The following is a 26,721-nucleotide window of genomic DNA, read 5'->3' as shown; positions in this document are numbered from 1 at the left end:
TCTAGACGAGGGGGGGGGGGGGGGGAAGAGTCATCCGAGGGGGAGACCGCCATACGTTCCATGAAGGACATGGCTGCCTTGGCGACTAAGGCCAAATCGGCGGCCACGCTGGACATGGCAGATGCCCAAGCGGGAACCGCAGGCTCCGTAGGGACAGGAGGGGAGCTGGAAGGTGGAGAGAGATGATCCTGTTCAGGGGCAGGGCAGGAGGCACAGATACCAGAGGCTGACAGTGGCAGAAGACACCTCATACAGGACCGCGTTGGGATCTGAGGATAGGTCTTGGCCGTCTGAGAAGAGGACTTGGCAGCTTTAAGGAGGGCTCCAGGCTTAGGCATGGTGGCAACCACAACCCGCGCAACAACGAAAAGTGGATAAAAAAAATCCTACCACCAGCAACACACTGATATCCACCGGAGGGAGCAGAGAGCCGCAGGAGCTTCTCAGGAGTGGAGGCAGGCGCCAGAGTGAAGCGCTGAGGCTCCGCCCTCAGGACGCGTCATAGTAGCGGAAAAGGAGCGCGCGCTTTATGTAAAAATGGTGTCCGGTGGAGAAAAGCGGCACGGTGCGGGTTAAATGCAGGCCGGAGTGAAGACCTCTAGAACCGGAGGCCCTCAGAAGAAGCAGCGAGTCCACCGCAGGTCGGAGCTGCCGGAGAGAAGACTCCGCCCCCATCAGGGCTGGAGCTTCGGGCAACGGCGGTAGCAGGGAGACAGAGTTCCAGGCGACCCGGCAGAGAGTAGCGGTATAGTGCCTCCAGGAGCCCCATTAGAACAGAAAAAACACATCTTCCCGCTCCCTCAGGCAGCCCATCCATTCCCCAGATATCAGAGCCAGCCGCCACCAGATCCCAGATGGGGTAGGGGGGGCAGAGACGAAGCCATACTTATCTGCAGTCTTCTCCCTCTGTCCGTACCAGCAGGGCTCACCTCTTTAGACATCTGACTCACCTGAGTTCAGTGCTCTGGATGGAGGACAGCGGCAGGTGACCCAGGGGCTGGTGGGATGCCGGAGCTGACAGGTCGAGCCCGGATCCACTTGGGGGGGAAAATGGAGGCAGCCAGGCAGCGTCCAAAAGACGGCGGCGGGCACTCCATGGGGGACCAGGAAGGCGCTATGCCGACCTGCGTCCCCATCTAGAAGAAAATAACAAAAAGGAGACGAATCAAAAAAGTGTCAACCTCCTTCACCAGACACTAAGCAAAGACAGAGTTCCTCCTGGTGGTATAGCCCGAGGAGGAGGAGCTCTTTTATGTTTGCAGAGTGTCCCTCCTACTAATACCTCTAAGCTATACCCATGGTCTGTGTCCCCCAATGGAAAAAAGTACACACGGGGCGGCTTCCGTTTTTGCGGATCCGTGGTCCGCAAAAACATAACGGTCGTGTGCATGAGGCCTAACATGCATCTGTCAGCATTTATTGGGTTTTAAGTTGCAGAATATCAGAAAGTCTGACAAAACAGAACAGAGATGCAAATATGGCAAGACACAATGTTAATGTCGTGCAGAAGGCAGCTAGAAGTGCCCTTCTGTTCTCTTACCATGCCAGCTGGCCGCTTACGGTGGTTTGTAAGGTGCCGTGGGGGATGGTCGCACATGAACCCGACAACCCGGATCTCAAGACAGAACTGGCCCTCCCCAAGATGTCTGCCTTATTAAATACTTATAACATGGAACAGTCTGTTATAACTGGTCAGTATCAGAGCCCCTCCATACATTGCAGGAGGTGTAACTGAGGAACGGCACAAGGCAGAGTCATTTACTGACAGTGGTCTTAGGAGGGGGCACATATGTTCATTAAAACTGAGACCTGAAGCTAATACCATGTCACGTACATCCGAGCACCGGCACGCACATGGCGGCCTGACAACCACCAGAGACTCGAGGTCCTGCACTGTACCCCTCATACCTTTTGGAAATGAAGAAGCACCCCTCTCCAATGAAGGTTCAGGCAACAACACCACTCTCTCCCCATAGGGGGTCTGCTCCACTTTGCCCACTGTGAGATCTAGGACACAGAAGAGAAACTAATGAGCAAGATGACATCATAGAACACCACGACAGTAGAGGATGGGGGTGCCGCACCTCTGCCGTGTGCGTAGTCCACAGTCTGCTGAATTCCTGACAGTTTGGACCCAACAGGAAGGTTTGCAGAATGACCCGCTTGTCGTTCTTCATCCCAGAGACCGCTGAAGGAGTCTTCATCCCAGTGCTCTGCAGCTCCTCTGCCACTAGCAGGTGGCCGCACGGCACTCTCCCCGCCTGGGGGCATCTGAAAGCAAGAATAAAGAGCAGAAAACATCAAATCCCAATAGTCTGTGCCAAAAGCAGTCGATTCACTGAGTTTATACATGAGACAAAGCTAAGGAATTGCCCCATGACTTCAAGAATAAAATCAGAAAACAAATCCTCTGCCTTATCTGTACCTAGAAGAACCCAAACACAAATCTCACCTGTAAGACCTCCGACTGTAATGGCTCCGTCACGGGTTTCATTGGCTCAGATGGTTTTGTATCGCTGAAAAAATTCTTCAGATTGTCCAGCTGTTCTTTCTGCTCCCTGTGGATTATTAAGACAATCTGTAATAAATCCAGCCTTAGACTACGGGGCAGCGCTGGAGAGAAGCGAGCCGGGAGCCATCTTCCTGAACATCACAGCACATCTGGACCAAACAACCTGAGCTCTCAAATTTTTTTTCTAAAGATCAATAATGACCAATTCTGGTCTCAGACAATCTTTGTAGCTGAGCTGTCTTATTCTAATAAAGGTGGGTTTAACTAGAGGAAAAGCATAAGGAGAACAGCAAAAGGCCACAATCCACTTCTGCCAGCATTAACAAAGCAATCCAAAACTCACCGAAGCATCTTCAGCTCCTGAGCAGCCTTCAGTATGATCTCGTGTTGTCTCTGGCTCAGTGCAACCACCCCAGGGGCAGCAGGGTCAGAGTCCACAACGGTGGATGGTCCAGGAAGCCCAACCGGTTCTGGAGCGGACTGAGCTGGTAGCAGATTCCTTCCTTCCTCCATTACTCTTTCAGATGGATGCCACTGGCCAGCTCTGGGTTCTACACTTGGATTGTCTAGAAACTCTGTATGCTTTCTGTCCTCACGAAACAAAGAAACGTCTGGGTACTCCCGAATCCGGAGCTCCAAGCGTTCACGAAAATCTCTGTCTGCAAGATCTCGGTCTAGCCTCCATCTTTCTTCCAGATAGCTGTCAAGTGGTGGAAGAGGTGGTAACGATGAACGTGTCTGAACTGGGGAGAAAGGGCGACGTGGCGACAATGGCCGCCGAGAAGGCTGCCAGTCTCTCTCCCTTAGAGGAAGATCAAGATCTTCTGGAATCCTGGCAAAGTCTCTACCAAGGTCATCATATAAATACCGTCTTTCTGCTCTGTCAAAATAGCTTTCCCTATCTAAATTCCTCTCCCGAACCCAAGGGTCACATCTAACATCTAAATCACGAGGCAGAGCAGGAACAGGCAAAGGGAGTCGTTCTTCCCTGAAATATGGGTCTCTGGCAAACTCTGCTTCATGATCCCGCCAGTATCGTTCCCTTTCCCAGTTTTCACTTCTTGGCCCTTCAACAGGGAGGTCCCTCCTTCGATCCTCTATGAAAGGATCTAAAAACCTTTCCCTCTCAAAAATCCTAGGCTGTGCACGGAATGCCTCACGATCAAAAGGTGGCAAGTCATCTGTGCCCTCTCTAAACGGTAGTCTCTCTTCTAAAAATGGGTCGCTGCGCTCATAACTTCTATCACTGGGAACATTCATTAGGTCTCGACCTCCTGGTCTGGGTGGAAGTCTCTCATGAATAAATCCCCTTGAACGCCCCCTGGATGGAGGCTGAAATCTTGGCTCAAAGTTCCCTTTCCTGGGACCTTGACTGGGGAAATCATCTGGATAATACTCACACTCATCCGACATCTCATACTCTCTAAAACTACCTAGTCTTGCAGACTCCTGGTGATGAGGACTTTCAATACTGTCCATTTCCTGAATGGGAAAATTCTGCCTGACATTCCCATGACTACCTTCTGGGACAGACATTCTGGGAAACTTATTTCTTTCCATAATAGGATCATGGTCTGGCTCAAATTGTGGTTCATTCATTGATGTACCAAGATCACCCCCTTTATAAAAAGATTGTGCCCTTGGATCTGCAACCATAGGTTGCTCATACACACCATCTTCATTTTGGGGAGCTTCGACATTGAATTCATCATCAGAAATAGGTGTCTGAAATTCACCAGGTCTAACAGGGGGCAGCATCCTGGGTGCAACAGGCCTAACGGGGCGCATTCCTCTGACCTGTCCTGGCCTGACTGGGGGAGAAATCTTTGGAATAGTTTGTCTAATGGAGGGAGAAGCCCAAGGAGCACTAGGTGGAGGGGGCCGAAGGGATCCAGGTCTGACAGGGTATGAAGCGCGGGGAAGCCCAGGTCTGATTGGAGGAGGTCCCCGAGGCACTCCTGGCCTGACAGGAAAGGCAGGCTTCAAAGGAGCAGAAATCTGAGGGGCCCCAGCTCTGACAAAAGGAGGGGCTTGAGGCACCTCAAACATAACAGGGGTGGGCATGCTGGGGGCAGCAGGTCTGATGGCAGGAGCTTCTGGTCCAGCAGACTGAGAAGAGAATGTTGCTAGAGGGTCATGTTGAGAAGTAGGAGCCCGAAGGTCAGCTGAACCATCAGAGGACACTTGGGTCTCATTAGGCTTTGTAGGAACAGGCATCTGAGCAGTTTTATTTGTGATAGGAACCTGTGGGACATTGTTTTTTTTAGCCTCTGGTGCGGGAAGCCTTGAAACAGCAGGCACTTTTGAAGAAATAGATTCTTGGGGCCCACTCATCTTATCAGCACTACTCACAGGAGTAGTCCCCTCCGCTCGAGAGTCCATTTTATTGCCAGGAGCAGATACATCTTTTTCATGTGACTGAACAGAAAGTGTTTTGGAAAATATTGAAGCCTCACTTTTAGTGAGAATGGACTCTGTAGTTTCAGCAGCTGTCTGGCTTGTAGGAGAAGCTGGTCTGACCATCTGAGGTGGTCCTTGTACTGAAGAGATGCTATCTTTATTAATCAAGCTGTCTTTTGAAGCTTTGTCAACATTTTCAGTCTCTATGTCGCCTTTAGTTTTCCCTAACTCGGCACTAGTAACCTTAAAGCTCAGGTCACTCCCATGGAACTGGCTGTGGAAGGTGCCAGGTGGAACTTTGGGGCCACTGTGCTCATCACTTTTCACTTTAACATCATGAGGTGGCATTTCCTTGTCAGCCCTGCTGTCTTGCGGTAAACTTTCATGACTCTTTTGGTCTTTAGGAACAAATCCAAACTTTCCCCACTTCTCCCCACCTTTAGCATCACGGGAAGCATCCATAGGCAAAGAAAGTCTACCCTCCTTCATACTACCCTCAGGATGCCATTCTGGTCTACCAGTGCCCTTACTAAATTGGGTCCTTTTACCTACCCAACTGTCCTGTGGGTTATTTGCACTACCAAAACGGTCATGCTCTTCATGAAAGCCCCATTCATCACGAGACCCACAGCCAGGACCAAATTGTTCTGATGTGGGTGGAAGATCATAACCTCTATATGTGTCTGGAGGAAGCTTAGGGCCACCAAAGCTGTTCCTAGGTGGTGGGAAATTCTGGCCTTCATTAAGATCTCTAGGATGATCTTCTGGACAGCTAAACCGATCTTGATGCCCACTTTCCGGACCACCAAACCTGACCCTAGTAGGTCCCTCAGAATGGTCAAATCTATCCCGGTTTATGCCCTCTGGAGCGATAAACCTACCACGAGGAGGTCCACCAGGAAATCGGGCTCTTCCAGGGGAAGCAATCTCTGGAGCACCAAACCTGAAGAGATTTGGACCATGTAAGGGAGCTTCATGAAAATGAAATCTATCTACTGGAGGTCCCTCACGATTTCTAACCCTATCAGGGCAAGGACCGCCAGCATCACTAAAACTGTCTGTAGTATTCTCTGCGCTGCTCCACCTATCTTGAGGTACTCTATCAGGGCCACTCCATCTATCATGCTGGGGGTCTGAGGCACTCCAGTTGTCAGGAACTTCCCCCCACTTATTGCCCACTTGCTTATCTTGTCTGCCAAAATGAGAACTTTCAGGTTTATTTCTGATGTCCCTTGAGATAGTGTCACTACTGTCTAAACCCTGCCTGTCTGGTTTGTCATCTACATTTTCCTGAGCAAGACCTTCAGATCTGCCCATCCTACCAGAAAAAGGGTTGCCTTTTGTGTCCCATTTGTCTACAGCAGTCTTGTCCCAACTGCGTTCCTGGGGAACCACAGGTCTGTCCCATGTCTGGTGCAAAGGTTCTTCTGGCTGGTCCCATCTGTGTGGAGGCACAGTCTGCTGCTCATCCCACTTTTTTCCAGGAAACGGTCCTTGAACTTCCTCCCATTTTCCAACATCCCTACTACCTTCACCTCGTTCCCAAGTTTGTTTCTGTGGAGTTTGTACATGGACACTAGGCTCTAAACTGTGCATGGATTTGTCAGCTCCTCCCGAGTCTGGTGCAGATCTAGCAAGCTGCTCCTTGGAAAAGGGCTGGTTCTGACCTTGGAAAGCATCACTGGCAGAACCGAAACCAGAGCCCTGAAAGTGCTTTCCATCAAGAAATGGACGAGGACCTTGAAATCCAAGTGAATCCCTGGGACCTGCAAACTGTCCTTCAGGTGCGTGAAATCTTGAGGATCGAGGCCCACAGCCTGGACCAGAAAACCTATCACGAGAAAAGAGAAACCGCTCAGCTTTATAAATACGTGAAGTTGATGCGCCACAGTGTTGTGCATTTTCATACGTATACAATATTATCTAATGACATTATAATCAAAATGAATGCTCATCTCATTGCCTTTAAGAATAAAATCAGCCCGAACCAAAGTTCTATTATGTGGCTGAGGAAGCCAAGATGAGTTCATGGCAAGTTCAGTTTATATAAAAATAATTGCGAACATGAACGGACATTGTATTTAAAAGTTATTACTAAAGATATGGGATTATCTGTAAGGAGTAAACCAACTTCCTAAGACATGTCTGTCTGGAGGGAACAAGATTGTTTCATGGATAAGCAATGACGTGATAAGGATTCATATCCTTGAGGCACACCTGCTGTATGAGGTTCAATTTATATATTCATAATTATATTATTATCTCTCTGTATGGTATATTTAGTTTACAACATATGTTAATCAATAATTCATATAATGTGTTATCTATGTGTAACAATGTATCGATTTATATATATGTTATACCATGTATTTATCATTTAGAAGGTATTGTAGAAGGTACAGAAACATTGAAGTAAGTTTATGTTAATTAGATTTCTGAGAAGAGTAAATGTTATTTCCAAACAATAGTTATTCATGGATGTAGATAAGTGAAATGTACAAATTCCGATGCCAAGCATCAAAGCCGTTATATAAAATTTTCATCAAGTCAACCTATATTTCAAAAAGATAGGAGAAGACAGCCAACTCCAACAAGTACAGGATATAGGTAATTAAAAGTGTCAGGAAAAGACCTTCCTCAATGATGTATGTTAAAAGGTCAAGGAGGTCATGTTGAACGTATTATTAGATATTTAATTTTAATGCTTAAAAGTTGTGATGTTCATCTGCAGTACCGCAGTGCCATCTGGAGGCAGATGGACAATATTATATTATTTCATTATTTGTTATATACCATATTAGGAGTTAATATGACATCATGGTGTTATTAGCATGCGAATACACCCACTTTACCTGATTGGGAATCCCTAATCTAAAGGGGATGATTCTTAGATAAGGGGGGGAATAATTACTCGTGTGCGGAGTAGTAAGGGAGATCCATATAGATCCATATTAAGCCATAGATCCATCCATCCATCCAAAAAGAAAACTTTACCAGAAGAAACTTGGATTATTCTTTTTGGATTACTAGGAAAGTTCTTCAGAACTGGTCCCATCTGAACTCTGTCTACCTTTGACCCGGTAACGTATATTTTGTTTACTACTCGTGATATTAATAAGATATTTTTCTCGGTATATAGCCAAGAGTCCCCATACTGTGGGAATATATAGTGTTAGGTGCCTCCATAATGCTGATTATTCTCTTAGCAAAGATGCATATTGTTAATGGAAGATCTGACATTATTTGAAAAGAGGACTAAGCCCTTGGAAAGTTATTTTTCTTAGTCTGATTGCCGAGCTGGATATTTTATCATATATTTTTGATTGGTCATAGGAAAACAGACTCAAGGGATAAGTTATTTTCCTGTATATCCGCGTTTTATTGCTATAGCCTGTTTGATAACAGAAGATCCTCAGTTTCTCTTGGTATATGAGTCCGTTTGTTAAACGTATGACACTGGTTGTCATAAGTCATACTGTGCTGATCAGACAGGGGGGTGTTAGCACCACTGTTTGGTACATTTTGGGCATTATTTTGTAACTTCATCATTTGTTTTGCAATTGTATTGATTTTCTATTCTTTGTTTTTATAATAAACGATTATATATTTTGCATATACAATTGTCCCTTTGTTTCACTGCTTGCACAAATCAAATTAAGATACCCGATAAGAACTTAGAGGTGATTATGTCCGCCTGAAGGATAATATTTTATAGGTTTTTTTTATCCTCTCTTTTATATGAAGATTCTTTTTATATAGAAGATATATGACATAAATGGAGGTCCCACCGAGATCGGGTAATTCTTTAACCCCTTAAGGACATAGGACGTACCGGTACGCCCTATTTCCCGAGTCCTTAAGGACCAAGGACGTACCGGTACGTCCTGACTTAAAATCTGTATTCCGGCGCCCCAGGGGTTAATCGGAACGGGATTTCGGCTGAAATCATTTCAGCTGGCATCCCGTAACAATGCAGGGGGGGGGTCATTTAACCCCCCCGTATCGGCGATCGCAGCAAACCGCAGGTCAATTCAGACCTGCGGTTTGCTGCGCTTTTTGCAGTTTCGGATCAGAAACTTTAGAGTGGCTAAAATCTATATTTTTCACCCCCCCCCTGCACCCCTGCACGATTTTATGCCGGCGGGTGGTGCGGGAGGGGGGGGTTCGCAGGCGGTGGGGGCGTTGCGGGAGGTGCGGCAGGCGGGATCGCGATCCCCCGCCCGCCTCCCCATGAACGATCGTTGGCTTCTAGTGGGTATACCAGGGTGCCAGCACATTGCTGGCACCCTGGTATAAACGGCTGACATCTGTGCAGATGTCAGCCGTTTAACCCTTTCCATACCGCGGTCCGTAGGGACCGCTGTATGGAAAAAGTTAACTCATCGGTCAGGGAGCTCCCTCCCTCTCCATCGGGGGGCTGCTGTGCCTTTGCAGCCCCCCGATGGAGAGGGAGAGAGCCCCCCCGACAGCCCCCAGAGAGCCCCCCTCAGCTCGTGCTTACCCTTCCCCGTCTGCGAAGTTCTGAGCAGACGGGGAAGGTTCCCATGGCAACAGGACGCCTGCTCAGGCATCCTGCTGTCCATGGTGCTGAACAGATCTGTGCTAAAAGCATAGATCTGTTCAGTGTAAGTAAAATACAGTACAGAACAATATATATTGTACTGTACTGTATTATACGGACATCAGACCCACTGGATCTTCAAGAACCAAGTGGGTCTGGGTCACAAAAATGTAAAAAAAAAGTGAAAAAAGATTAAAAAAAAAACAAAACATTTATCACTGAAAAAAAAAACAAAAAAACACTACACTACACATTAGGTATCGCCGCGTCCGTAACGACCTGATCTATAAAATGGTCATGTTACTTTCCCCGCACGGTGAACGCCATAAAAATAAAAAAATAAAAACTATGAGAAAATTGAAATTTTGCCCACCTTACTTCCCAAAAAAGGTAATAAAAGTGATCAAAAAAGTTGCATGTACGCCAAAATAGTACCAATCAAACCGTCATCTCATCCCGCAAAAAATGAGACCCTACCCAAGATAATCGCCCAAAAACTGAAAAAACTATGGCTCTTAGACTATGGAGACACTAAAACATTTTTTTGGTTTTAAAAATGAAATCATTGTGTAAAACTTACATAAATAAAAAAAATTGTATACATATTAGGTATCGCCGCGTCCGTGACAACCTGCTCTATAAAATTACCACATGATAAAACCTGTCAGATGAATGTTTTAAATAACAAAAAAAAAAAAAACGTGCCAAAAAAGCTATTTCTTGTTACCTTGCTGCACAAAAAGTGTAATATAGAGCAACCAAAAATCATATGTACCCTAAACTAGTACCAACAAAACTGCCACCCTATCCCGTAGTTTCTAAAATGGAGTCACTTTCTTGGAGTTTCTACTCTGGGGGTGCATCAGGGGGGCTTCAAATGGGACATGGTGTCAAAAAACTAGTCCAGCAAAACCTGCCTTCCAAAAACCGTATGGCATTCCTTTCCCCTCTACGGCCTGCCGTGTGCCCGTACAGCTGTTTACGACCACATATGGGGTGTTTCTGTAAACTACAGAATCAGGGCCATAAATAATGAGTTTTGTTTGGCTGTTAACCCTTGCTTTGTAACTGGAAAAAAAATATTAAAATGGAAAATCTGCCAAAAATGTGAAATTTTGAAATTGTGTCTCTATTTTCCATTAAATCTTGTGCAATACCTAAAGGGTTAACAAAGTTTGTAAAATCAGTTTTGAATACCTTGAGGGGTGTAGTTTCTTAGATGGGGTCACTTTTAGGGAGTTTCTACTCTAGGGGTGCATCAGGGGGGCTTCAAATGGGACATGGTGTCAAAAAAACAGTCTAGCAAAACCTGCCTTCCAAAAACCGTATGGCATTCCTTTCCTTCTGCGCCCTGCCGTGTGCCCGTACAGCAGTTTACGACCACATATGGGGTGTTTCTGTAAACAGCAGAGTCAGGGCAATAAAGATACAGTCTTGTTTGGCTGTTAACCCTTGCTTTGTTAGTGGAAAAAATGGGTTAAAATTGAAAATTAGGCAAAAAAATGAAATTCTCAAATTTCATCCCCATTTGCCAATAACTCTTGTGCAACACCTAAAGGGTTAACGACGTATGTAAAATCAGTTTTGAATACCTTGAGGGGTGTAGTTTCTTAGATGGGGTCACTTTTGGGTGGTTTCTATTATGTAAGCCTCGCAAAGTGACTTCAGACCTGAACTGGTCCCTAAAAATTGAGTTTTTGTAAATTTCTGAAAAATTTCAAGATTTGCTTCTAAACTTCTAAGCCTTGTAACATCCCCAAAAAATAAAATATCATTCCCAAAACAATTCAAACATGAAGTAGACATATGGGGAATGTAAAGTCATCACAATTTTTTGGGGTATTACTATGTATTACAGAAGTAGAGAAACTGAAACTTTGAAATTTGCAAATTTTTCCAAATTTTTGGTAAATTAGGTATTTTTTTGTGCAAAAAAAAATAATTTTTTTGACTTCATTTTACCAGTGTCATGAAGTACAATATGTGACGAAAAAACAATCTCAGAACGGCCTGGATAAGTCAAAGCGTTTTAAAGTTATCAGCACTTAAAGTGACACTGGTCAGATTTGCAAAAAATGGCCTGGTCCTTAAGGTGAAAATGAGCCCGGTCCTTAAGGGGTTAATTGATTGTGCAAATAGTGAAAGGCTCCACATTTCTTCTTGGCTAGCCAGTGCGGTGTTACATCTGTGTATTGATTATTGATCAGCAGGCAGCTGATCCATAATGTTGTTGAATATATACACTCACGGAATAAAATTGATAAAAGATATAAATGAATGGATTAACGAGCTACAGGAAAAAGCCAAGGAAGAACGTGGGGAGATCTGGCCGTTCGGTGGCGGGGTTGAAAGATACCCGACATATATTGAGGTGTTACCTTTCCTGCACATTGCCCCCTGTTCTGTAGGCATTACTGGCGGTCTGTGCAGGGACTGGAGATCTGTGTAGCCCAGCCAGAGGCAGACCTCAGAGGCCAAGATTAACCACTTCCCATCCGGGCCCTTTGCCCCCTTCCTGACCAGGCCAAATTTTGCAAAACTGACATATCTCACTTTATGTGGTAATAATTTTGGAACGCCTTTATTTATCCAAGTCATTCAGAGATTGTTTTCTCGTGACACATTGTACTTCATGATAGTCATAAATTTGAGTCAAAATATTTCACCTTTATTTATGAAAAAATCCCAAATTTACCCAAAAATTTGAAAAATTCGCAATTTTCTAAATTTCAATTTCTCTGCTTTTAAAACAGAAAGTGATACCTCATAAAATATTTATTATTTAACATTCCCCATATGTGTACTTTATGTTGGCATCATTTTGGAAATGTCATTTTATTTTTTTAGGACGTTACAAGGCTTAGAAGTTTAGAAGCAATTCTTCAAATTTTTAAGAAAATTGCCAAAACCCACTTTATAAGGACCAGTTCAGGTCTGAAGTCACTTTGTGGGGCCTACATAGTGGATACCCCCATTAATGACCCCACTGTAGAAACTACACCCCTCAAGGTATTCAAAACCGATTTTACAAACTTTGTTAACCCTTTAGGCGTTCCACAAGAATTAAAGGAAAATGGAGATCAAATTTTTAAATTTCACTTTTTTGGCAGATTTTCCATTTTAATCAATTTTTTTCTTTAACACATCGATGGTTAACAGCCAAACAAAACTCAATATTTATTACCCAGATTCTGCGGTTTACAGAAACACCCCACATGTGGTCGTAAACTGCTGTATAGGCACACGGCAGGGCACAGAAGAAAAGGAACTCCACATGGTTTTTAGATGCCATGTCCCATTTGAAGCCCCCTGATGCCCCCTTACAGTAGAAACTCCCAAGAAGTGACCCCATTTTGGAAACTAGGGGATAAGGTGCCAGTTTTATTAGTACTATTTTTGGGTACATATGATTTTTTGATCATTCATTATAACACTTTATGGGGCAAGGTGACCAAAAAATTGGTTGTTTTAGCACAGTTTCTATTTATTTTTTTTACAGCGTTCACCTGAGGGGTTCAGTCAAGTGACATTTTTATAGAGCAGATAGTTACGGACGTGGCGATACCTAATATGTATACTTTTTCTCATTTATTAAAGTTTTACACAATAATAGCATTTTTGAAACCAAAAAATTATGTGTCCATGTTCTGAGAGCTATAGTTTTTTTATTTTTTGAGAGATTTTCTTATGTAGGGGCTCATTTTTTGCGGGATGAGGTGACGGTTTTATTGGTACTATTTTGTGGGACATACGCGTTTTTGATCACTTGGTGTTGCACCTTTTGTTATGCAAGGTGACAAAAATTGCTTGTTTTGACACAGTTTTTTTTTTTTTTTTACGGTGTTCACCCGAGGGGTTAGGTCATGTGATATTTTTATAGAGCTGGTTTTTACGGACGCGGCGATACCTAATATGTCTATTTTATTTTATTTTTTCTATTTTTAATTTTATTTTTTTTATTCCTTACTTGGGAACCTTTTTTTTTTTTTTACATGTGAAACTTTATTTTATTTTATTTTTTTTTACACTTTTCGTCCCCCATAAGGTCATACAAGACCTCTGGGGGACATTTGCTTCACTTTTTCTTTTTTTTTTTCACAGTTGATTTCTCCTGTAACTGGGGCTGACATAGTAGCCCCAGTTACAGGGGAAATACACCCCCCAGAGAGGCTGTACAGCAGTATACAGCACTGTACAGCCTCAGTGCAGGGCTGACATAGGAGCCCCAGTTACAGAGGAAATACACCCCCCAGAGAGGCCGTACAGCAGTATACAGCGCTGTACAGCCTCACAGCAGGGCTGACATAGGAGCCCCAGTTACAGGGGAAATACACCCCCCAGAGAGGCTGTACAGCAGTATACAGCGCTGTACAGCCTCAGTGCAGGGCTGACATAGGAGCCCCAGTTACAGGAGAAATACACCCCCCAGAGAGGCTGTACAGCAGTATACAGCGCTGTACAGCCTCAGTGCAGGGCTGACATAGGAGCCCCAGTTACAGGACAAATACACCCCCCAGAGAGGCTGTACAGCAGTATACAGCACTGTACAGCCTCAGTGCAGGGCTGACATAGGAGCCCCAGTTACAGAGGAAATACACCCCCCAGAGAGGCCGTACAGCAGTATACAGCGCTGTACAGCCTCACAGCAGGGCTGACATAGGAGCCCCAGTTACAGGGGAAATACACCCCCCAGAGAGGCTGTACAGCAGTATACAGCGCTGTACAGCCTCAGTGCAGGGCTGACATAGGAGCCCCAGTTACAGGAGAAATACACCCCCCAGAGAGGCTGTACAGCAGTATACAGCGCTGTACAGCCTCAGTGCAGGGCTGACATAGGAGCCCCAGTTACAGGGGAAATACACCCCCCAGAGAGGCTGTACAGCAGTATACAGCACTGTACAGCCTCAGTGCAGGGCTGACATAGGAGCCCCAGTTACAGAGGAAATACACCCCCCAGAGAGGCGTACAGCAGTATACAGCGCTGTACAGCCTCACAGCAGGGCTGACATAGGAGCCCCAGTTACAGGGGAAATACACCCCCCAGAGAGGCTGTACAGCAGTATACAGCGCTGTACAGCCTCAGTGCAGGGCTGACATAGGAGCCCCAGTTACAGGAGAAATACACCCCCCAGAGAGGCTGTACAGCAGTATACAGCGCTGTACAGCCTCAGTGCAGGGCTGACATAGGAGCCCCAGTTACAGTGGAAATACACCCCCCAGAGAGGCTGTACAGCAGTATACAGCGCTGTACAGCCTCAGTGCAGGGCTGACATAGGAGCCCCAGTTACAGGGGAAATACACCCCCCAGAGAGGCTGTACAGCCGTATACAGCGCTGTACAGCCTCAGTGCAGGGCTGACATAGGAGCCCCAGTTACAGGAGAAATACACCCCCCAGAGAGGCTGTACAGCAGTATACAGCGCTGTACAGCCTCAGTGCAGGGTTGACATAGTAGCCCCAGTTACAGGAGAAATACACCCCCCAGAGAGGCTGTACAGCAGTATACAGCGCTGTACAGCCTCAGTGCAGGGCTGACATAGGAGCCCCAGTTACAGGAGAAATACACCCCCCAGAGAGGCCGTACAGCAGTATACAGCGCTGTACAGCCTCAGTGCAGGGCTGACATAGTAGCCCCAGTTACAGGAGAAATACACCCCCCAGAGAGGCTGTACAGCAGTATACAGCGCTGTACAGCCTCAGTGCAGGGCTGACATAGTAGCCCCAGTTACAGGAGAAATACACCCCCCAGAGAGGCTGTACAGCAGTATACAGCGCTGTACAGCCTCAGTGCAGGGCTGACATAGTAGCCCCAGTTACAGGACAAATGCACCCCTATAGAGGCTGTACAGCAGTATACAGCGCTGTACAGCCTCAGTGCAGGGCTGACATAGTAGCCCCAGTTACAGGAGAAATACACCCCCCAGAGAGGCTGCACAGCAGTATACAGCGCTGTACAGCCTCAGTGCAGGGCTGACATAGGAGCCCCAGTTACAGGACAAATGCACCCCTATAAAGGCTGTACAGCAGTATACAGCGCTGTACAGCCTCACAGCAGGGCTGACATAGGAGCCCCAGTTACAGGAGAAATACACCCCCCAGAGAGGCCGTACAGCAGTATACAGCGCTGTACAGCCTCAGTGCAGGGCTGACATAGGAGCCCCAGTTACAGGAGAAATACACCCCTATAGAGGCCGTACAGCAGTATACAGCGCTGTACAGCCTCAGTGCAGGGCTGACATAGGAGCCCCAGTTACAGGGGAAATACACCCCCAGAGAGACTGTACAGCAGTATACAGCGCTGTACAGCCTCAGTGCAGGGCTGACATAGTAGCCCCAGTTACAGGACAAATACACCCCCCAGAGAGGCCGTACAGCAGTATACAGCGCTGTACAGCCTCAGTGCAGGGCTGACATAGGAGCCCCAGTTACAGGGGAAATACACCCCCCAGAGAGGCCGTACAGCAGTATACAGCGCTGTACAGCCTCAGTGCAGGGCTGACATAGGAGCCCCAGTTACAGGAGAAATACACCCCCCAGAGAGGCCGTACAGCAGTATACAGCGCTGTACAGCCTCAGTGCAGGGCTGACATAGGAGCCCCAGTTACAGGACAAATACACCCCTAGAGAGGCTGTACAGCAGTATACAGCACTGTACAGCCTCACAGCAGGGCTGACATAGTAGCCCCAGTTACAGGAGAAATACACCCCCCAGAGAGGCCGTACAGCAGTATACAGCGCTGTACAGCCTCAGTGCAGGGCTGACATAGGAGCCCCAGTTACAGGAGAAATACACCCCCCAGAGAGGCCGTACAGCAGTATACAGCGCTGTACAGCCTCAGTGCAGGACTGACATAGGAGCCCCAGTTACAGGAGAAATGCACCCCTATAGAGGCTGTACAGCAGTATACAGCGCTGTACAGCCTCAGTGCAGGGCTGACATAGGAGCCCCAGTTACAGGAGAAATACACCCCCCAGAGAGGCCGTACAGCAGTATACAGCGCTGTACAGCCTCAGTGCAGGGCTGACATAGGAGCCCCAGTTACAGGGGAAATACACCCCCCAGAGAGGCTGTACAGCAGTATACAGCGCTGTACAGCCTCAGTGCAGGGCTGACATAGTAGCCCCAGTTACAGGACAAATGCACCCCTATAGAGGCTGTACAGCAGTATACAGCGCTGTACAGCCTCAGTGCAGGGCTGACATAGGAGCCCCAGTTACAGGGAAATACACCCCCCAGAGAGGCTGTACAGCAGTATACAGCGCTGTACAGCCTCAGTGCAGGGCTGACATAGGAGCCCCAGTTACAGGAGAAATACACCCCCCAGAGAGGTTGTACAGCAGTATACAGCGCTGTACAGCCTCAGTGCAGGGCTGACATAGTAGCCCCAGTTACAGGGGAAATACACCCCCCAGAGACGCTGTACAGCAGTATACAGCGCTGTACAGCCTCAGTGCAGGGCTGACATAGGTGCCCCAGTTACAGGAGAAATACACCCCCCAGAGAGGCCGTACAGCAGTATACAGCGCTGTACAGCCTCACAGCAGGGCTGACATAGGAGCCCCAGTTACAGGGGAAATACACCCCCCAGAGAGGCTGTACAGCAGTATACAGCGCTGTACAGCCTCAGTGCAGGGCTGACATAGGTGCCCCAGTTACAGGAGAAATACACCCCCCAGAGAGGCCGTACAGCAGTATACAGCGCTGTACAGCCTCAGTGCAGGGCTGACATAGGAGCCCCAGTTACAGGGGAAATACACCCCCCAGAGAGGCCGTACAGCCGTATACAGCGCTGTACAGCCTCAGTGCAGGGCTGACATAGGAGCCCCAGTTACAGGGGAAATACACCCCTAGAGAGGCTGTACAGCAGTATACAGCACTGTACAGCCTCACAGCAGGGCTGACATAGTAGCCCCAGTTACAGGAGAAATACACCCCCCAGAGAGGCCGTACAGCAGTATACAGCGCTGTACAGCCTCAGTGCAGGGCTGACATAGGAGCCCCAGTTACAGGAGAAATACACCCCCCAGAGAGGCCGTACAGCAGTATACAGCGCTGTACAGCCTCAGTGCAGGACTGACATAGGAGCCCCAGTTACAGGAGAAATGCACCCCTATAGAGGCTGTACAGCAGTATACAGCGCTGTACAGCCTCAGTGCAGGGCTGACATAGGAGCCCCAGTTACAGGAGAAATACACCCCCCAGAGAGGCCGTACAGCAGTATACAGCGCTGTACAGCCTCAGTGCAGGGCTGACATAGGAGCCCCAGTTACAGGGGAAATACACCCCCCAGAGAGGCTGTACAGCAGTATACAGCGCTGTACAGCCTCAGTGCAGGGCTGACATAGTAGCCCCAGTTACAGGACAAATGCACCCCTATAGAGGCTGTACAGCAGTATACAGCGCTGTACAGCCTCAGTGCAGGGCTGACATAGGAGCCCCAGTTACAGGGGAAATACACCCCCCAGAGAGGCTGTACAGCAGTATACAGCGCTGTACAGCCTCAGTGCAGGGCTGACATAGGAGCCCCAGTTACAGGAGAAATACACCCCCCAGAGAGGTTGTACAGCAGTATACAGCGCTGTACAGCCTCAGTGCAGGGCTGACATAGTAGCCCCAGTTACAGGGGAAATACACCCCCCAGAGACGCTGTACAGCAGTATACAGCGCTGTACAGCCTCAGTGCAGGGCTGACATAGGTGCCCCAGTTACAGGAGAAATACACCCCCCAGAGAGGCCGTACAGCAGTATACAGCGCTGTACAGCCTCACAGCAGGGCTGACATAGGAGCCCCAGTTACAGGGGAAATACACCCCCCAGAGAGGCTGTACAGCAGTATACAGCGCTGTACAGCCTCAGTGCAGGGCTGACATAGGTGCCCCAGTTACAGGAGAAATACACCCCCCAGAGAGGCCGTACAGCAGTATACAGCGCTGTACAGCCTCAGTGCAGGGCTGACATAGGAGCCCCAGTTACAGGGGAAATACACCCCCCAGAGAGGCCGTACAGCCGTATACAGCGCTGTACAGCCTCAGTGCAGGGCTGACATAGGAGCCCCAGTTACAGGGGAAATACACCCCCCAGAGAGGCTGTACAGCAGTATACAGCGCTGTACAGCCTCAGTGCAGGGCTGACATAGGAGCCCCAGTTACAGGGGAAATACACCCCCAGAGAGGCCGTACAGCAGTATACAGCGCTGTACAGCCTCAGTGCAGGGCTGACATAGGAGCCCCAGTTACAGGAGAAATACACCCCCCAGAGAGGCTGTACAGCAGTATACAGCGCCGTACAGCCTCAGTGCAGGGCTGACATAGGAGCCCCAGTTACAGGGGAAATACACCCCTAGAGAGGCTGTACAGCAGTATACAGCGCTGTACAGCCTCAGTGCAGGGCTGACATAGGAGCCCCAGTTACAGGAGAAATGCACCCCTATAGAGGCTGTACAGCAGTATACAGCGCTGTACAGCCTCAGTGCAGGGCTGACATAGGAGCCCCAGTTACAGGGGAAATACACCCCCCAGAGAGGCTGTACAGCAGTATACAGCGCTGTACAGCCTCAGTGCAGGGCTGACATAGGAGCCCCAGTTACAGGACAAATGCACCCTATAGAGGCTGTACAGCAGTATACAGCGCTGTACAGCCTCAGTGCAGGGCTGACATAGGAGCCGCAGTTACAGGGGAAATACACCCCCCAGAGAGACCGTACAGCAATATACAGCGCTGTACAGCCTCACAGCAGGGCTGACATAGTAGCCCCAGTTACAGGAGAAATACACCCCCCAGAGAGGCCGTACAGCAGTATACAGCGCTGTACAGCCTCAGTGCAGGGCTGACATAGGAGCCCCAGTTACAGGAGAAATACACCCCCCAGAGAGGCCGTACAGCAGTATACAGCGCTGTACAGCCTCAGTGCAGGACTGACATAGGAGCCCCAGTTACAGGAGAAATGCACCCCTATAGAGGCTGTACAGCAGTATACAGCGCTGTACAGCCTCAGTGCAGGGCTGACATAGGAGCCCCAGTTACAGGAGAAATACACCCCCCAGAGAGGCCGTACAGCAGTATACAGCGCTGTACAGCCTCAGTGCAGGACTGACATAGGAGCCCCAGTTACAGGAGAAATACACCCCCCAGAGAGGCCGTACAGCAGTATACAGCGCTGTACAGCCTCAGTGCAGGGCTGACATAGGAGCCCCAGTTACAGGGGAAATACACCCCCCAGAGAGGCTGTACAGCAGTATACAGCGCTGTACAGCCTCAGTGCAGGGCTGACATAGTAGCCCCAGTTACAGGACAAATGCACCCCTATAGAGGCCGTACAGCAGTATACAGCGCTGTACAGCCTCACAGCAGGGCTGACATAGGAGCCCCAGTTACAGGACAAATGCACCCCTATAGAGGCTGTACAGCAGTATACAGCGCTGTACAGCCTCAGTGCAGGGCTGACATAGGAGCCCCAGTTACAGGAGAAATACACCCCCCAGAGAGGCTGTACAGCAGTATACAGCGCTGTACAGCCTCAGTGCAGGGCTGACATAGTAGCCCCAGTTACAGGACAAATGCACCCCTATAGAGGCTGTACAGCAGTATACAGCGCTGTACAGCCTCAGTGCAGGGCTGACATAGTAGCCCCAGTTACAGAGGAAATACACCCCCCAGAGAGGCTGTACAGCAGTATACAGCGCTGTACAGCCTCAGTGCAGGGCTGACATAGGAGCCCCAGTTACAGGAGAAATACACCCCCCAGAGAGGCTGTACAGCAGTATACAGCGCTGTACAGCCTCAGTGCAGGGCTGACATAGGAGCCCCAGTTACAGGAGAAATACACCCCCCAGAGAGGCCGTACAGCAGTATACAGCGCTGTACAGCCTCAGAGCAGGGCTGACATAGGAGCCCCAGTTACAGGGGAAATACACCCCCCAGAGAGGCTGTACAGCAGTATACAGCGCTGTACAGCCTCAGTGCAGGGCTGACATAGGAGCCCCAGTTACAGGGGAAATACACCCCCCAGAGAGGCTGTACAGCAGTATACAGCGCTGTACAGCCTCAGTGCAGGGCTGACATAGGAGCCCCAGTTACAGGAGAAATACACCCCCCAGAGAGGCTGTACAGCAGTATACAGCGCTGTACAGCCTCAGTGCAGGGCTGACATAGGAGCCCCAGTTACAGGAGAAATACACCCCCCAGAGAGGCCGTACAGCAGTATACAGCGCTGTACAGCCTCAGAGCAGGGCTGACATAGGAGCCCCAGTTACAGGGGAAATACACCCCCCAGAGAGGCTGTACAGCAGTATACAGCGCTGTACAGCCTCAGTGCAGGGCTGACATAGGAGCCCCAGTTACAGGGGAAATACACCCCCCAGAGAGGCTGTACAGCAGTATACAGCGCTGTACAGCCTCAGTGCAGGGCTGACATAGGAGCCCCAGTTACAGGAGAAATACACCCCCCAGAGAGGTTGTACAGCAGTATACAGCGCTGTACAGCCTCACAGCAGGGCTGACATAGGAGCCCCAGTTACAGGGGAAATACACCCCCCAGAGAGGCTGTACAGCAGTATACAGCGCTGTACAGCCTCAGTGCAGGGCTGACATAGGAGCCCCAGTTACAGGACAAATGCACCCCTATAGAGGCTGTACAGCAGTATACAGCGCTGTACAGCCTCAGTGCAGGGCTGACATAGGAGCCCCAGTTACAGGGGAAATACACCCCCCAGAGAGGCCGTACAGCAGTATACAGCGCTGTACAGCCTCACAGCAGGGCTGACATAGGAGCCCCAGTTACAGGGGAAATACACCCCCCAGAGAGGCTGTACAGCAGTATACAGCGCTGTACAGCCTCAGTGCAGGGCTGACATAGGTGCCCCAGTTACAGGAGAAATACACCCCCCAGAGAGGCCGTACAGCAGTATACAGCGCTGTACAGCCTCAGTGCAGGGCTGACATAGGAGCCCCAGTTACAGGAGAAATACACCCCCCAGAGAGGCCGTACAGCAGTATACAGCGCTGTACAGCCTCAGTGCAGGGCTGACATAGTAGCCCCAGTTACAGGGGAAATACACCCCCCAGAGAGGCCGTACAGCAGTATACAGCGCTGTACAGCCTCAGTGCAGGGCTGACATAGGAGCCCCAGTTACAGGGGAAATACACCCCCCAGAGAGGCCGTACAGCAGTATACAGCGCTGTACAGCCTCAGTGCAGGGCTGACATAGGAGCCCCAGTTACAGGGGAAATACACCCCCCAGAGAGGCTGTACAGCAGTATACAGCGCTGTACAGCCTCAGTGCAGGGCTGACATAGGAGCCCCAGTTACAGGGGAAATACACCCCCAGAGAGGCCGTACAGCAGTATACAGCGCTGTACAGCCTCAGTGCAGGGCTGACATAGGAGCCCCAGTTACAGAGGAAATACACTCCCCAGAGAGGCTGTACAGCAGTATACAGCGCTGTACAGCCTCAGTGCAGGGCTGACATAGGAGCCCCAGTTACAGGGGAAATACACCCCCCAGAGAGGCTGTACAGCAGTATACAGCGCTGTACAGCCTCAGTGCAGGGCTGACATAGGAGCCCCAGTTACAGGGGAAATACACCCCCCAGAGAGGCTGTACAGCAGTATACAGCGCTGTACAGCCTCAGTGCAGGGCTGACATAGTAGCCCCAGTTACAGGACAAATGCACCCCTATAGAGGCCGTACAGCAGTATACAGCGCTGTACAGCCTCACAGCAGGGCTGACATAGGAGCCCCAGTTACAGGGGAAATACACCCCCCAGAGAGGCTGTACAGCAGTATACAGCGCTGTACAGCCTCAGTGCAGGGCTGACATAGGAGCCCCAGTTACAGGGGAAATACACCCCCCAGAGAGGCTGTACAGCAGTATACAGCGCTGTACAGCCTCAGTGCAGGGCTGACATAGGAGCCCCAGTTACAGGAGAAATACACCCCCCAGAGAGGCCGTACAGCAGTATACAGCGCTGTACAGCTTCAGTGCAGGGCTGATCGAGGTCTCTGAGAGACCTCACACAGCTCCTGCACTCTCCGGTCACGGCGGTCACATGACCGCCGGGCCGGAACAGGAAGCGCACAGCGCTTCCTTCTCTGCAGACACAGCGCTCGGTGAGCGCTGTGTCTGCAGCGATCGTGAAGGCAGGGACACCTGGGCACTGTCCCTGCCTTGTCTTAGGGTTGCCCTGCTGTCAATGACAGCGGGCAACCCGATCAGCAGCTGCACGATTAGCGTGCAGCTGCTATTTCTGACAGGACGTTCTAAAACGTGCTGTCAGAAATAGACGTCCACCCATAGGACGTTTATAGTCTATGGGCGGACGTGAGGCGGTTAAGGACATGCCATGACGCATATCAAAGGGCAAAAAGTAACAGAGTTACATCTCCAGCATCCAAAAATTCAGCAGACAGGCAGATCAAGCCACACCGTGCTGATCGGACAGGGGGGTGTTAACACCACCGTGTGGTACATTTTGGGCGTTATTTTGTAACTTCATCATTCGTTTTGCAATTGTATTGATTTTCTATTCTTTGTTTTTATATATTTTGCATATTTGTTTCACTGCTTGCACAAATCAAATGAAGATCCCCGATAAAAGACCTTCGAGGCGATTAGGTCCGCCAGAAGGAGAATATCATTTTTATTTTTTATTTATCCTCTTTTATATGAAGATTCTTTTTATATAGAAGATATATGACAACAGATAATTCTGCCATGTTCATCATGTCTTATGGTTATTTCTAGAAAAAGGGAGTGGAAGCAAAAAGCAAGCTGACACTGCAGCCTTACCTGGAGCCTGCTGGGTTCACGGGATGGGTCGATGGGGCCGTGTCCTTGTCAGATGAAAACATTAAAGGCTTGGAGTTCACATCTGTTGGTTCAGGAAGTTTCTCCACGGTGGTCGGTAACTCTGGCAGGAGATTATGAGAAGGATAAGATGGGGCATTTAGAGGCATATATGTGGCAGGCCTGGCATTCTTCAGAGCTTGCTGTGCCTGATAGGAAAGGCCTGGAGCAAGACCTTTATCCCCAGAAGAGTCTGTCTCTGCAGGAGAGGGAGCAGGTGCAGAGCAGCTAGCTCCAGAAGATGGCAGAAGCTGGGGGTTGGTCTTCTCAGGTGGTGAAGGCGGAGGTGCAGCTGCCTCAGTGCTCTCGGTGTTGTCAGGCGGTAAAGGTGGTTGCACTGCATCCACAGAAGCAGAGCTAACTGGTGGTAGAGGCGGTGGAGCACTCGCCGCAGGAGGCAATGGAGGGGCAGCCACGGGGGGCAGAGGAGGAGCAGCTTCAGGATAGGTTGTTGTGGGAGCAGTAGGTAGGGGAGGAGGGGGAACTGTGCTATATATTTGGGGTGCCGAAAATGGGGTGGCATGCTTATTCCTGGGGGTACAGAAGGTGGCATGACTTGAGGATACGTAGGGTACTGAGGTACAACAGCAATGTAATGGTTGCCCCCATACTGCTGCTTCAAACTTTTCAAAGAAGTCACTTTCTCCTTCAGCTGAGATTTGCTGGCTTTAATGTGTGCCTGCCACGATGTCCACTGGACGTGGTAGTCCTGCAGCTGGTCCTTGTGAGGGTATGTCTGCAGTAACTCCTGCCACTTTTTAAACTGACTCTCCCACTCCTGGTGAAGAGGCAAGAACTGTTTGTGCTGCATCTCGTAGTGCTGCAGCTGCACGTCCACAGACAGCGCCTGCAAGAAAACACGAGAAGCTGATGAAGAACCTGAACACGGCCCCGTCCAGCCCGTGACTTTGTGAAAACAGTCAGCAAGCTTGCAGGCTAGCTACCCCCCAACAGCCCAACTGTTAGAATACAGGAAAGGGGCAGCTTTCCCTGCATCAGAAGCCTGCGGGAGAGTCAACCCTACAATATAAAACCACCACAAGCCTGCGGGAGAGTCAACCCTACAATATAAACCACCACAAGCCTGCTGGAGAGTCAACCCTACAATATAAACCACCACAAGCCTGCTGAGAGTCAACCCTACAATATAAACCACCACAAGCCTGCGGAGAGTCAACCCTACAATATAAACCACCACAAGCCTGCTGGAGAGTCAACCCTACAATATAAACCACCACAAGCCTGCGGGAGAGTCAACCCTACAATATAAACCACCACAAGCCTGCGGAGAGTCAACCCTACAATATAAACCACCACAAGCCTGCGGGAGAGTCAACCCTACAATATAAACCACCACAAGCCTGCGGGAGAGTCAACCCTACAATATAAACCACCACAAGCCTGCGGGAGAGTCAACCCTACAATATAAAACCACCACAAGCCTGCGGGAGAGTCAACCCTACAATATAAAACCACCACAAGCCTGCGGGAGAGTCAACCCTACAATATAAACCACCACAAGCCTGCGGGAGAGTCAACCCTACAATATAAACCACCACAAGCCTGCGGGAGAGTCAACCCTACAATATAAACCACCACAAGCCTGCGGGAGAGTCAACCCTACAATATAAACCACCACAAGCCTGCGGGAGAGTCAACCCTACAATATAAACCACCACAAGCCTGCGGGAGAGTCAACCCTACAATATAAAACCACCACAAGCCTGCTGGAGTGTCAACCCTACAATATAAACCACCACAAGCCTGCGGGAGAGTCAACCCTACAATATAAACCACCACAAGCCTGCTGGAGAGTCAACCCTACAATATAAACCACCACAAGCCTGCGGGAGAGTCAACCCTACAATATAAACCACCACAAGCCTGCGGGAGAGTCAACCCTACAATATAAACCACCACAAGCCTGCGGGAGAGTCAACCCTACAATATAAACCACCACAAGCCTGCTGGAGAGTCAACCCTACAATATAAACCACCACAAGCCTGCGGGAGAGTCAACCCTACAATATAAACCACCACAAGCAGTAACTCAGGATCAGATACAGCGCTGCCTGGGAGTTTGAGAACCTTTCAGACTTTTCTATATTTCTGCATAAATTTTGACCTAAAACTCCAGATTTTTACATAAGTCCTAAAAGTAGGTAAAAAAAAAGTCAAATGAGTCACAAAGACCTGGAGGAAAATACTCTGATATCATGTCTGTGAGCGGTAAAAGTATGTGAACCCCCACTTTCATTATCTGGTGTGACCCCCTTCATTCCGGTAATTGTAGATTATTCCTGCACATCGGCTTTTAAGAACTTTAGGCCATTCCTCCATACAGAGCAGCTCCAGCTCTGCTATGTCGGTGGCTTCCTCCATGAACTGCTCGCTTCAGCATCTTCCACATCAGGTCCGGACTGTGACGTTCCAGAACTTTCCCATTTTTTCTTCTTTACCCATTCTTTGTAGAACATCTTGTGTCCTGAGGGACGTCGTCTTGCTGCATGACCCACGTTCTCCTGAGATACGGCTCATGGACAGACGTTCTGGTATAACTCAGAAATCATTGCTCCATCAGTGATAATAAGACGTCCTGGTCCAATTGCAGCAGAACAGGCCCAGACCATGACCCTACCGGTACTGTGCGTCACAGAGGAGGTCTTTACGCTGGATGCTCCTTTCTCCACACAAAGCTTCTCATTTACATCAGAAAGTTCTGTTTTCATCCGTCCACAGAACATTCTTCCAATATCCTTGTCCAGGTAACCTTTACAAACTGCAGACGAGCAGCAATGTTCTTTTTTGAGCCTTCTCCTTGCAGTCCTGCATGCACACCATTGTAGTTCAGTGTCCTCCTATCAGCTAATGTCAGAAAGGGTTTCCTTCGGTTCCTTTGTGACCTCGTGGACTATTACATTCCTCGTTCTTGGCGAGATCTTCGTGGGCTGACCACTCCTGGGAGGCTAATCATGGTCTCGCTTCCATTCCTACTCCGTCTGACTGTGGATTGCCGGAGTCCAGACTCTTAGATGGTTTTGTGACCCTTTTCCAGCCTAATGAAAATCAACAACTCTTCTTCTGAGGTCCTCAGGAATCTGCTTTGTTCCTGTCTTTGGTAGAACAGATCCCCGCTCACATCTGATTGAAGACACCTGTCACATTATCTGTTGTTTTTAAGGGTTCACATACTTTTACCACACACAGACGGATGATATCGGAGGGGTTTATAAAAGGATTCTTTACTGTAAGAGCTGTGAATCTGTGGAGCAGTCACTTCAGGACGTGGTCACAGCAGGAACAGGGGCCGGGTTTATACAAGGATTAGATGAATTCTTAACACTCAATGACATTAACGCTTATGAACATGTGCAGGGGTCTCACTCCCAGAAATTCCCAACCCC

General features: G+C 48.8%; 1 protein-coding gene across 1 annotated transcript in view; it reads right to left on the bottom strand.

The window, feature by feature from the left end:
* The window catches only part of YLPM1 (YLP motif containing 1), a 63,666-nt gene that overhangs the window by 35,544 nt on the left and 1,401 nt on the right, over positions 1-26,721 (bottom strand). The window contains 7 exon segments of the mRNA XM_040412366.1: positions 1,909-2,007; positions 2,085-2,271; positions 2,453-2,558; positions 2,856-6,743; positions 23,261-23,825; positions 23,828-24,196; positions 25,956-26,096. Of these exon segments, the coding sequence (XP_040268300.1) occupies positions 1,909-2,007; positions 2,085-2,271; positions 2,453-2,558; positions 2,856-6,743; positions 23,261-23,825; positions 23,828-24,196; positions 25,956-26,096 (5,355 nt within the window).

This window comes from Bufo bufo, chromosome 11 (genome assembly GCF_905171765.1).
Source record: "Bufo bufo chromosome 11, aBufBuf1.1, whole genome shotgun sequence".
NCBI classification, from domain to species: Eukaryota; Metazoa; Chordata; class Amphibia; order Anura; family Bufonidae; genus Bufo; species Bufo bufo.
The sequence above is the reverse complement of the archived record's forward strand: the minus strand, read 5'-3'. Positions and strand labels throughout refer to the sequence as shown.